Source organism: Salmo salar, chromosome ssa19 (assembly GCF_905237065.1).
Source record: "Salmo salar chromosome ssa19, Ssal_v3.1, whole genome shotgun sequence".
In the NCBI taxonomy this organism is placed as follows: domain Eukaryota; kingdom Metazoa; phylum Chordata; class Actinopteri; order Salmoniformes; family Salmonidae; genus Salmo; species Salmo salar.
Genome location: NC_059460.1, coordinates 69,844,598 through 69,857,041, shown reverse-complemented (window position 1 = coordinate 69,857,041; position 12,444 = coordinate 69,844,598). Strand labels below are relative to the sequence as shown.

The following is a 12,444-nucleotide window of genomic DNA, read 5'->3' as shown; positions in this document are numbered from 1 at the left end:
GTGTAGACCTTACAGTGAAATGCTGAATACAACAGGTGTAGACCTTACAGTGAAATGCTGAATACAACAGGTGTAGACCTTACAGTGAAATGCTGAATACAACAGGTGTAGACCTTACAGTGAAATGCTGAATACAACAGGTGTAGACCTTACAGTGAAATGCTGAATACAACAGGTGTAGACCTTACAGTGAAATGCTGAATACAACAGGTGTAGACCTTACAGTGAAATGCTGAATACAACAGGTGTAGACCTTACAGTGAAATGCTGAATACAACAGGTGTAGACCTTACAGTGAAATGCTGAATACAACAGGTGTAGACCTTACAGTGAAATGCTGAATACAACAGGTGTAGACCTTACAGTGAAATGCTGAATACAACAGGTGTAGACCTTACAGTGAAATGCTGAATACAACAGGTGTAGACCTTACAGTGAAATGCTGAATACAACAGGTGTAGACCTTACAGTGAAATGCTGAATACAACAGGTGTAGACCTTACAGTGAAATGCTTACTTACAAGCCCTTAACCAACAATGCAGTTTTAAGAAAAATAAGAGTCAAGAAAAATATTTATTAAATAAACTAAAGTAAAAAATAAAAGAGCAACAATAAAAGAACAATAACGAGGCTGTATACAGGGGTAGCGGTACCTAGTCAATGTGGAGGCTGTATACAGGGGTACCGGTACCTAGTCAATGTGGAGGCTGTATACAGGGGTACCGGTACCGAGTCAATGTGGAGGCTGTATACAGGGGTACCGGTACCGAGTCAATGTGGAGGCTGTATACAGGGGTAGCGGTACCGAGTCAATGTGGAGGCTGTATACAGAGGTACCGGTACCTAGTCAATGTGGAGGCTGTACACAGGGGTACCGGTACCGAGTCAATGTGGAGGCTGTATACAGGGGTACCGGTACCGAGTCAATGTGGAGGCTGTATACAGGGGTACCGGTACCGAGTCAATGTGGAGGCTGTATACAGGGGTACCGGTACCGAGTCAATGTGGAGGCTGTATACAGGGGTACCGGTACAGAGTCAATGTGGAGGCTGTATACAGGGGTACCGGTACAGAGTCAATGTGGAGGCTGTATACAGGGGTAGCGGTACCGAGTCAATGTGGAGGCTGTATACAGAGGTACCGGTACCTAGTCAATGTGGAGGCTGTATACAGGGGTAGCGGTACCGAGTCAATGTGGAGGCTGTATACAGAGGTACCGGTACCTAGTCAATGTGGAGGCTGTATACAGGGGTACCGGTACCGAGTCAATGTGGAGGCTGTATACAGGGGTACCGGTACCGAGTCAATGTGGAGGCTGTATACAGGGGTACCGGTACCGAGTCAATGTGGAGGCTGTATACAGGGGTACCGGTACCGAGTCAATGTGGAGGCTGTATACAGGGGTACCGGTACCGAGTCAATGTGGAGGCTGTATACAGGGGTACCGGTACCTAGTCAATGTGGAGGCTGTATACAGGGGTACCGGTACCGAGTCAATGTGGAGGCTGTATACAGGGGTACCGGTACCTAGTCAATGTGGAGGCTGTATACAGGGGTACCGGTACCGAGTCAATGTGGAGGCTGTATACAGGGGTACCGGTACCGAGTCAATGTGGAGGCTGTATACAGGGGTACCGGTACCTAGTCAATGTGGAGGCTGTATACAGGGGTAGCGGTACCGAGTCAATGCGGAGGCTGTAAACAGGGGTACCGGTACCGAGTCAATGCGGAGGCTGTAAACAGGGGTACGGGTACCTAGTCAATGTGGAGGCTGTATACAGGGGTACCGGTACCGAGTCAATGTGGAGGCTGTATACAGGGGTACCGGTACCGAGTCAATGTGGAGGCTGTATACAGGGGGTACGGGTACCTAGTCAATGTGGAGGCTGTATACAGGGGTACCGGTACCGAGTCAATGTGGAGGCTGTATACAGGGGTACCGGTACCTAGTCAATGTGGAGGCTGTATACAGGGGTACCGGTACCGAGTCAATGTGGAGGCTGTAAACAGGGGTAGCGGTACCGAGTCAATGTGGAGGCTGTATACAGGGGTACCGGTACCGAGTCAATGTGGAGGCTGTATACAGGGGTACCGGTACCGAGTCAATGTGGAGGCTGTATACAGGGGTACCGGTACCGAGTCAATGTGGAGGCTGTATACAGGGGTACCGGTACCGAGTCAATGTGGAGGCTGTATACAGGGGTACCGGTACCGAGTCAATGTGGAGGCTGTATACAGGGGTACCGGTACCGAGTCAATGTGGAGGCTGTATACAGGGGTACCGGTACCGAGTCAATGTGGAGGCTGTATACAGGGGTACCGGTACCGAGTCAATGTGGAGGCTGTATACAGGGGTACCGGTACCGAGTCAATGTGGAGGCTGTAAACAGGGGTACCGGTACCGAGTCAATGTGGAGGCTGTAAACAGGGGTACCGGTACCGAGTCAATGTGGAGGCTGTATACAGGGGTACCGGTACAGAGTCAATGTGGAGGCTGTATACAGGGGTACCGGTACAGAGTCAATGTGGAGGCTGTAAACAGGGGTACCGGTACCTAGTCAATGTGGAGGCTGTATACAGGGGTACCGGTACCTAGTCAATGTGGAGACTGTACACAGGGGTACCGGTACAGAGTCTATGTGGAGGCTGTACACAGGGGTACCGGTACAGAGTCAATGTGGAGACTGTACACAGGGGTACCGGTACCGAGTCAATGTGCGGGGACACCGGTTAGTCGAGGTAATTAAGGTAATATATACATGCTGGTATGGGTAAAGTGACTATGCATAGATAATAAACAGCGAGTAGCAGCAGTGTAAAACAAAAGGATGGGGGATCAATGAAAATAGTCTGGGTAGCCATTTGATTAGCATGATTACATCAACATGATTTTATATTTTGTCAAAATGTTATTCATGCTACACGGTCTTACAGCTTTAAAACGCACAAACTTGTTTTTCACAGATACTCATCACAGGTCTTATTTTTCTATATTTTATTTGATATAATCTTCATCTGTGTACACTAGAGTGAGTGAATGGGTGTGTATGGGTTATTTAAGGGAAAGTGATGTAATAAATGAACACATATTTGCAATAAATATTTATCCTTTGTGATTCACGTGTATCCATCCGTCTTTTACTCATGTTCAGCTGTCAACAGTTCAAGGAAGGAAGCTGTTGTTAGTGTCCATACACACGTTAAAAGTCAACTCGACTGAGCAAATAAGAGTTTATTTTCTTCAAGTGAAGGTTGTTGAGTTGGCTAAAGTCTGTTCAGAGTGCAGCGTTCCAGAATGTTCAGATAGAAATGTATTGTGTAGAACAGATATGATTGCCTGTCATGTAGAATAGGACATCATGTTGACTCTATTCATTACATTTCTATCTGTTATGTTCTGAACATTTAACTTCATTGAACAAATCCCTCTGGTAGACTGTCATTCACATCAGGTGGTCTAAAGACTGGATTATAATTCCCCTGGATCTGGGATGATCTAGGGGGTGAGTCACAAACATCAGTCTCTCCCGGAAAAGATAAATAGATATATAGATATTACATTCATTGAAGCTGCAAGCAGCATTCCAGGGTCATCCTAGTACAAGCCCGGAGCCCCACAATGCTCTGTTTACGGTCCCGTATAGGGTTCTGACTGGGGAATACATCTACGACCAGAAGTTACTTTTTTTGTAGCAGGTTAGGAGACTGAGGTTAAGGTTAGCTAAATTACTCTCCTAACCTGTATGAAAAGTAACTACCAGTCGTAGCTGTACTCTATCTAGTCACAACCCTTGCATAGCATATTCTACTGTCCTTATGTACATAATGTTTACAGTCCAGAAGTTACAGCCTTAAAGTGTGCTATAGCGCCATCAACTGGTCTGGAAATGCCATCTTTGTTTACAATAATGGTAGGGTTTCTGCACCTTCAATGCTAGGACCTCTAATTAAAATATGAAATTGATGAATTGTATAAACTGTGATGTGATTATGCTGACAAAAGAGAGGAGTTTGATCGCTATCTTGTGGTTTTAAAAGGAAGTTACAAGAAAAAACATGAGAAAGGTGATTCATCCTAACCTACTTGACCATATGAACTGGCAATTTGGGTTGACAGTAATTGGTTAATCAACAGCTGAGACTAGATCTGACTGGTTGGTCAGCTGTTGAGTGTCACTCTTACTGGGTGTTGGGGTTGTCCTGGGGTTGCTCCTGCTTTGGCCACCGGGCTTTCAAGGCCTCCTCGGGGTTGATCTGATTGAATAAAACATCCCTCTGTTAGTATTGGTACAGGACTGATTAGTCATATCACATGGTATGATCCAGCTGGACACAAAAGGACAGAGAGATACATAAACACACACTGGGGTAAACACAACCCCTCCTGTGTAGTCTGTGTGTGCCGAGTGCCCAACGCAGGGTCTCGTCTACAGAACATTCTACTGGGAGGTTATTCAGGGCAACCTGTCTCAGAACGCCTACTCTGTCTATGATGAACAGACCCCTGGAGTAGAGGAGGAGGATTGGTAGAGGAGAGTAGAGGAGATGACCTGTGCCTCTACCCTCATTTGTTCATGTTTTTGTGTGGGAATTGGTTGAGGATGTGTATCCTGTCTGAGTGTGTGTCCCAGGTCTTCCATGTAGACTCTGTAGTCCTTGGCAATCTGGTGAGTGATGTCAGAGAGAAGAGGGATTGTTATTGGTCCCAGCCCACCCTACTTCCTGAGTTTAATTATGTTGACATCAATCAACCAATCAAATTGTCTTTGTATAGCGGGATTAGGGGTCAGGAGTTAGAATTTGTAGCAGGCCAGGTTTGTGAAATGGGAGTCTGTAGAGCAGGCGACCACCTCGGCCCCGATGGCACTGAACTCTTCCACACACTCACTGAATGCTTTCACCTCAGTGGGACAGACAAACGTACTGCAGGACACACACTTTTACTGAACGGTATAGGGATAGGGAATTCTCGAAGGACCATCACACAACTTTCATTTAAAAAAATCTGTGTCTCTGACTCCATCTCTAAGAGATGAGCTGAAACCAGATAGATTGAAGTACTCACAAGTCCAGGAATAGTCAGACAGGTTGAACTGTTTAAACCGTTCATCAACCCAGCCTGTCTGGAGTAATTATGGTTATGTACCTAGGTCAAGGGCACATCGACATATTTTTCACCTAGTCAGCTCAGGGATGTGTACCAGCGACCTTTCGGTTACTGACCCAACACTCTTAACCGCTAGGCTACCTGCTGCCTTACATACTCTATGTAGGCATATGTAGTCTAATTTATACTGTGCACAGGTGAGACCAAGATCAGGTGAATGGCAGGTCGGACTCACTCTTGCCTTTCTCAGGTGCAGGGAACGACCGGGGACAGATGGACAATGGTCCTTCTAGCTGCCCGACGATTCAGCAGAGTTACAGAAGTAGAACATCTGTGAATAAACTATTTTCTTCTGATGACAGAGAAAGTTCCTGGGTAGCTACGAGAATGACAGCAGCTGTACATTATACATTTTTCAAATACCGGCAGAGCAGTGAAAACGTTTGAACATTTAAGGATACAGCCAGGCAATAACTGAAATAGATTTCAAGCACTTTTAGAATAGGCCTAAATATTGAACGATGAGAACGCGGGGGAACTTCTGTACAGGCATGCACCTGTAGTTTATAATCTTTATTATCATCATGTAATTTCCTTTTGTATTGGCCAACCCCGGGATAGTTGTAGTTGGCCAACCGACCCAGCACAAGAAGTGTCAGCTGATCTGTGTTGTCGGCGTTAATCTGTTCATTAGGTCTGCTGTTCTGTACTGGTAGAGCAGGGTGTCCAGTAGCATGCAAAATATGTTGACCCTCATCTCGAACGTGTTCCGACTGGGCAACGCCAGCAAGAATGTGGTACGTAGTCTACTGACAACCTGCGTGCCGCTGTCCATGATGCTGAAAGCTAGCTAGGTGATTTCGCACTGAGATAGCAAGCTAGCTTGCCAGACTTGCCGGATGAGAGGTTGGTAGTAGCTTCAGTCCCAGCTAGCAGTGCTGACCTTGTAGGCCTGGTAACATGGTCAGTCAGTACGAACTCAACAACACAACAACCAAATCGATGTACTGTCGCTGTCTACTGCGGGTATTGTTTATATGAGTTGTTACATACATTGACAGCCTGTCTATGCGTGCTCTATTCTGCCAGATTAATTTTAACAAATATGTGTAGGGTGTAACGGGATACCAGAGTACTGCAATACTCTTCTATGTATTTCCTATAAATTCACACTTATAAAGAACAGGGTAAAAGGCAATAAGAACATTTAGAAAACTGTGGCTGTAGTTCGCGTTTATCTTGGCGCTGTCCATGGTGCTTAGTGTTTTTTTGCGCGGTTATAAGGGCACAACAAGGGATTTCCGCATCCTACTTAAATGCTTCACTGTACCTGCGGCGTCTAAGTTTGCCGCACGGTGGCGCTGAAAGGATGGTGTGTAGGCTAGTGATGGTTGGGGCTATTTGTGTGCTAATCTCTTGGTTGTCTGCCTCTGGTCTATAGATTTTCCTCTGTAATGTTCTCTGTGAACTTCAGCACACCCCCTCAGCCGCATTCTCTCACCATAAACTCATCAGCACACCTTTCATGGTCAAAGATATTAGGCCCTAGAGGCTATATGAGTTTTTGCATAAGTTCCCCTAGTGTTTTAAAGATTAATTACAGACACCACTCACTTTCTCCTCTCTCTCCCAATGACTCCTTTTCCCCTCACTCTATCACCCTCTCTCTCCCCCCACCCCCCTTCTCTCTCGCTCTCCCCCTTCTCTCCCTGGCTTTTTTTGTAGGGAGCCCAAACAGTGTCAGAGGTAAGGAGCTCATAGCTCTGCTGTACAGCCTGTCCTGTAGGCCTGATTTAGCCTGTCAGACCATGAACACAAAACAGCTCATATAGAAAACAGCCTGTGTGTGTACTGATAGAGGCCCTGCCTCTCTTTGGTCCACTGTGGTAGATAGTGATAGTGATCGTTCTGACTACAGATTAGTCTGCTTTGTCCAGACCCTCTGCTCTTCCGTATTAGGGCAGCTGTCAGACTCCTCTGGCCGTGCTCTGGTCTGATTGGATGGTTCCTCTGTTCCCCAGCTGCTAAGTGGTCTGTCCGAATATGTCAATATAACCTCATCGCCTGCCCCAGCAACACCCCGACAACCACCAATAACACTAGTTAGTACCAGAGCACCCAGACCTAGTTAGTATCTGGCTGGCTGGCACTAACAGAGAAACCTGAACCTCAAACAGCCACGTTCCTTCTGCAGAATTCCCAGTCCTCCTTTCACACTGGGTGGATTTAGCCTGAGGAGGAGGGTGGCTGGCTATTGGACTTGTATTTCCTGTGTGTGTATTGCTCTCTCGTGTGTCATTCTCTCTCTCTGCAGGGGGCCAGGATGCTGGCGTCCACACGCTCCTTCGCTGACTTCACCCCACAGGCCAGCTTTGACATCAAGGTGAGTCCACATACACTTTTAGCACGCCCTGCTGAACGAGCCCTAGATATGACAAGGGAACTTCCTTCTTAAAACTGTTATCTGATTGGTTGGTTGAGCTGTCTGTCTCCCTCCCTTCCCTGTTGTTTCCAATAGAAGTGTGAGCTGCACCGTCTGGAGGAGGGCCCCTCTGAGACGGCGGTGTTGACCAGAGAACAGGGCCTCCAGTACTACAGGACTATGCAGACCATAAGACGCATGGAGCTGAAGGCTGACCAGCTGTACAAGCAGAAGATCATCAGAGGCTTCTGTCACCTCTACGACGGACAGGTCACAACACACACACACACACACACACACACACACACACACACACACACACACACACACACACACACACACACATTAGATTAGCATATAAACACACATTCTCAGGGACACGAGAACATACACACGCTCCCCGCCCCTCACTCCTAGCTGCTGTTGGTGGTGTGTTACAGGAGGCATGTGCGATGGGCATCGAGGCGGGCATCAATCCAACAGACCACCTGATCACGGCGTACCGCGCCCATGGCTACACCTTCACAAGGGGCGTGTCTGTCAGAGAGATCTTGGCTGAACTCACAGGTGGGATACACCTAGACACTGATCTGAGGTCAGATCTCTATTTCCCCCTAATGGTTACAGTCAGGATTTAAGGAAGATAAACTGATCTTAGATCTCTGCAACTTCTACCTGAAATAGATCTCTACTCTCTATTTTTTTCTGTCTCTCTCTTTCTTTCTTTCTTTCTTTCTCTCTCTCTCTCATTCTGTCTGTCTGTCTCTCTCTCGCTCAGGTCGTAGAGGGGGTGTGGCCAAGGGTAAAGGTGGTTCTATGCACATGTACGCTAAACACTTCTATGGAGGGAACGGAATCGTGGGGGCTCAGGTAACTATCTGAACAGGTCACTTACACACACACACACACCCCCACACCCATGCATTCTCACTGTGTGTTTGTGTGTCTACAGGTTCCATTAGGGGCAGGTGTGGCACTAGCCTGTCAGTACCAAGGCAACAACCAGGTGTGCGTGGCGCTGTACGGAGACGGAGCAGCCAATCAGGTGAGGTCTATCTAACGGTTACAATGAAGTTATTAAATCATCAACATTGTCTCTTCTCTTGTCCAATCAGGGCCAGATCTTTGAGTCGTTCAACATGGCGGCTCTGTGGAAGCTGCCGTGTATCTTCATCTGTGAGAACAACAAGTTTGGCATGGGGACGTCTATAGAGAGATCCTCTGCTAGCACGGAGTACTTCAAGAGAGGAGACTATATACCTGGAATCAAGGTAGGACACACACACACACACAGTCAGTGAGTGTATCTTTGCTATATTAACGCCTCTGTCCCTGTGGTGTAGGTGGATGGCATGGACGTTCTGTGTGTGAGGGAGGCCATCAAGTTTGCTGCAGACCACTGCAGAGCTGGGAAGGTGAGCTATAATGGCTTGTAGAGCTGGAAAAGATGAGTTCTGATTGGGGCAGAGATTAAAAAGTTATAACTGATTTAACCACTTATGGTGCTCCTGGTGTGCTACAGGGCCGAAGATTATAGATATAGAGACATCAGGTCATCTTTGGAGACAGGTTATTGACTTGGCAGCGCAACTGTAACTAGAAAAATAGTGTAGACGCAACTGCTTACTAACTGTGAACAATTTTAGCTGGCTAGCTAATCATCAGCTAACTGTGGGACAAAACAATGAAGTTATTTACCATTAATTAGCCACCTCAAATGTCTTTGCTAGCAAACGCCATGCGGTTTCCAACACTGCAAGGGACAGACCATATATCAGTTCTATATCTTTGCTGCAAGTAACATCACCAGTAATGTTAACTTTTTGATGTTTTATGAAGTCTCCACTTTCCAAGCGTGTAGAATTCCCTGATCAGGCCATTCAGCAGTGTCATAGCAGCAGTGGTTAGCATTTTGAGTCTCTTGGCTTTGAAACCTCTCTGCCAGGGTCCTATTGTGATGGAGCTGGAGACCTACCGTTACCATGGACACAGCATGAGTGACCCCGGGGTTAGGTGAGATGTGATCTCTGACCCCTGACCCTGTGACCGTCACCTGACCCCCGGTTTCTCTCCACCCCCTCACTCCTCACCACACCTCTCTCCTTTTTCTCTCTCTCTCTCTCTCACTCTTTCTCTCTCTCTTGCCCTCAACCTTGTGTAGCCGCTCTACTTCACTCTCCAATGTAGCCTGTCCTGTAGGCTCACCCAGTGTCGTCCAGTGTTGGTTTGGGACGTGCCTAATAACACTCTACCATCGCTTCCATTCCAGGGCACGCTAGCTCTCTCTTGCTCTATCGCTCTCTGTGTGTGTGTTTCTCTCTCTCTCTCTCTCTCTCTCTCTCTCGTCAACGAAGGGCTGGAGCCGAACCCTGCCAATAAGGTCTAACTCCTCTTCTTCTTCCTATGTGTGATGTAATGTCCTGTAGCTACCGTTCACGTGAGGAAATCCAGGAAGTGCGCAGTAAGAGTGACCCCATAACCATGCTGAAGGAGCGTATGCTGTCCAACAACATGGCTTCTGTGGAGGAGATCAAGGTACTCACACCTTCACCGACAAACAAACATACAGACAGACATACACACAAACATACAGACAGACATACACACAAACATACAGACACAGGTGGTCCAATTCACTTTTTCTTTCCTTCTTCCTTCTTTATTACCTCCTTCCTCCCTACCATTAGGAGATAGATGTAGAGATCAGGAAGGTGATCGAGGACGCGGCCCAGTTTGCGATCTCTGACCCTGAGCCGCCATTGGACGAGCTCTGCAACCACATCTTCGCCAACAATCCACCCATGGAGGTCCGTGGGACCAACCCCTGGGTGAAACTGAAGTCTGTCAGCTAGACACACACACATGGACCAAACTACTGTACAGTCTATCAGCTACACATCCCTTCCTACCCTCTGCAACCAACCCCTGGGTGAAACTGAAGTCTGTCAGCTAGACACACACACATGGACCAAACTACTGTACAGTCTATCAGCTACACATCCCTTCCTACCCTCTGCAACCAACCCCTGGGTGAAAGTCTACTCCTCCTGTCCTCCGTCTCCCTTCTCTTATTCCCTCATGAATTGTCTCTAAATGCACTATAAGAAGAAGGTCATGACCCTGTAGGTCAGAGTTCAGTCTGTAGCAGCAATCCAAACCAGTCTGTCACCTCTGACGTCACTGGTATTTATTGATACTGTATAGAGTATATTATGTAGTTTTATATTGATGTATTCTCCTGACACTGACGTCACTGGTATTTATTGATTCTGTATAGAGTATATTATGTAGTTTTATATTGATGTATTCTCCTGACACTGACGTCACTGGTATTTATTGATACTGTATAGAGTATATTATGTAGTTTTATATTGATGTATTCTCCTGACACTGAGGGACCACCTGTCTGTAGATTGGAGGTGAATGGCTTAGGGCAGGCTTTTGTTCCAGCCTAGCACTAACACACCTGATTCAATCAGTCATCAAGACATTGATTAGCTGGATCTGGTGTGTTCATGCTGGTACTTACTAAGCTTGCACACCCTATAAGTCTCCAGTACCAGGGTTGGCTACCCCTGGATAAGGGAGTGTGTGTGGGGATGGTTCTAGGTTAAACCAAGTTCATCTTCCTGTAAGGTTTCAGACTGTTAGTATGTATTACCTCTGACCCAGATGTTATTGTAGCACCGTAGCACTTTGACTAGATAGATAAACTAACGAGATGTCATTATGTCATCATCGAAAAAGGGACCATCAATGGTGGTCTATTTCTCTCTCTTCCTCTCCTTCTCTAACTTCCTCCCTGGCATCCATCCATCCTTCTTTCCGTGAGGAGCGGATACTGATCCAAGCACTAACAGAAGAACTGAAAAACTCAACGATTGTAATACAGTTTGTTGTGATTTGACTGAAGCAATAAAATTTGCCAGAGACTGTGTGATATGTTAGTTGTTTGTGTCTGATAACACTGCAGAGTTCTGTGTGCAGACAGCTAATAATGTACCAACCTCATGAGATTAGCTTCTCAGATGGAGCCATCTTGCTTCCACCTATCCAGTTCACTTTACATCCATAAATCTAAGACATCATCTACCAGCAGATGTCACCACAGCGCTAGAAGTCCACGCCCAGACAGTACAGCTGTATCTGTGGAGAGAAGACAGAGATTAATGTTCTGTCACCAAGTTCAGTCTGGCAGTTCAGTATAAATATCTTTGGGTTGTAATTATACTGTTCCTACCCACAGCACATCTTCAGTCACACACACACCTCTTTATTCACAGATAATGACTCTGTGCCAGTTCATGGTTCTCATTAGCCTTCATAGAGCCCATAAGGTGGATGGACTATAAATAGCTCATAGTAAAGCAGTCTCTCACGCTAAGGACCTCCAACATCAAACTTTAACTGGTGAGAAACGATTCATACAGTCAGAGACAGACCCCTCCAAAGTCAAGGGTGGCAAATAGACTGCTAATATTAAGGTATACTATACTATGTTGGGGCTAAATGTAGCCTATGATAAAGCCGATGATTCGCCTATCTACATCATATAATTATTATAGCCTTATCTATATCATATATCATTTAACACACAACCTGCAGCATATTTCAGTTCATCGCCTGAATAGCTCCGTATTGATCAGAGTAATATTCTGCACTCTGACTGTGGGCTCTTCATGTTTACGGAACCATTAGCTACAACGCACCACCTTCACCAAATAATAAAGTCTCTCTTCTCACCCGGTGTCTCATGTGACCAGCCCGGCTAGACTGTAAATCCTAGAGCAAGCCCCCTCACCTGCCTGTGTCCGGCTCGGAAGAGGTGTCCCGTAGTCCCGGTATAACAGGGCCCCGCCCCCAAATATGACGCAGCGTGACTCGTCATTCTGACAGGCAGGTAAGACACCCGGC

At 46.6% G+C, this 12,444-nt stretch overlaps 1 protein-coding gene and 1 long non-coding RNA gene across 5 annotated transcripts; one reads left to right on the top strand and one right to left on the bottom strand.

Annotated features, from left to right (window-relative positions):
• Nucleotides 1-2,867: 2,867 nt before the first annotated feature.
• On the bottom strand, nt 2,868-12,378 carry LOC106579469 (uncharacterized). The gene is made up of 3 exons (XR_001322660.2): nt 12,274-12,378; nt 11,538-11,676; nt 2,868-4,255 (listed from the first exon to the last, which is right to left on the bottom strand). It is a non-coding gene; the product is annotated as an uncharacterized lncRNA (long non-coding RNA).
• Nucleotides 5,741-11,467, top strand: LOC106579465 (pyruvate dehydrogenase E1 component subunit alpha, mitochondrial). Of its 4 annotated transcripts, none has more exons than XM_014159399.2 (13): nt 5,746-5,905; nt 6,834-6,854; nt 7,423-7,491; nt 7,627-7,800; nt 7,971-8,097; nt 8,309-8,400; nt 8,483-8,575; nt 8,646-8,801; nt 8,874-8,945; nt 9,476-9,543; nt 9,957-10,065; nt 10,218-10,358; nt 10,460-11,467. In XM_014159399.2, the coding sequence occupies exons 1-13, from the start codon at nt 5,843-5,845 to the stop codon at nt 10,481-10,483; spliced, it is 1,209 nt and encodes a 402-aa protein (XP_014014874.1). In that variant the 5' UTR covers nt 5,746-5,842; the 3' UTR covers nt 10,484-11,467. The 4 variants fall into 4 exon arrangements, 3 of the variants coding, with proteins under 3 accessions (XP_014014875.1, XP_014014874.1, XP_014014873.1); XR_006760784.1 differs by having other exon boundaries at nt 5,747-5,905; nt 10,218-10,459; nt 10,561-11,467; XM_014159398.2 differs by having other exon boundaries at nt 5,747-5,905; nt 10,218-11,467.
• Nucleotides 12,379-12,444: the final 66 nt, after the last annotated feature.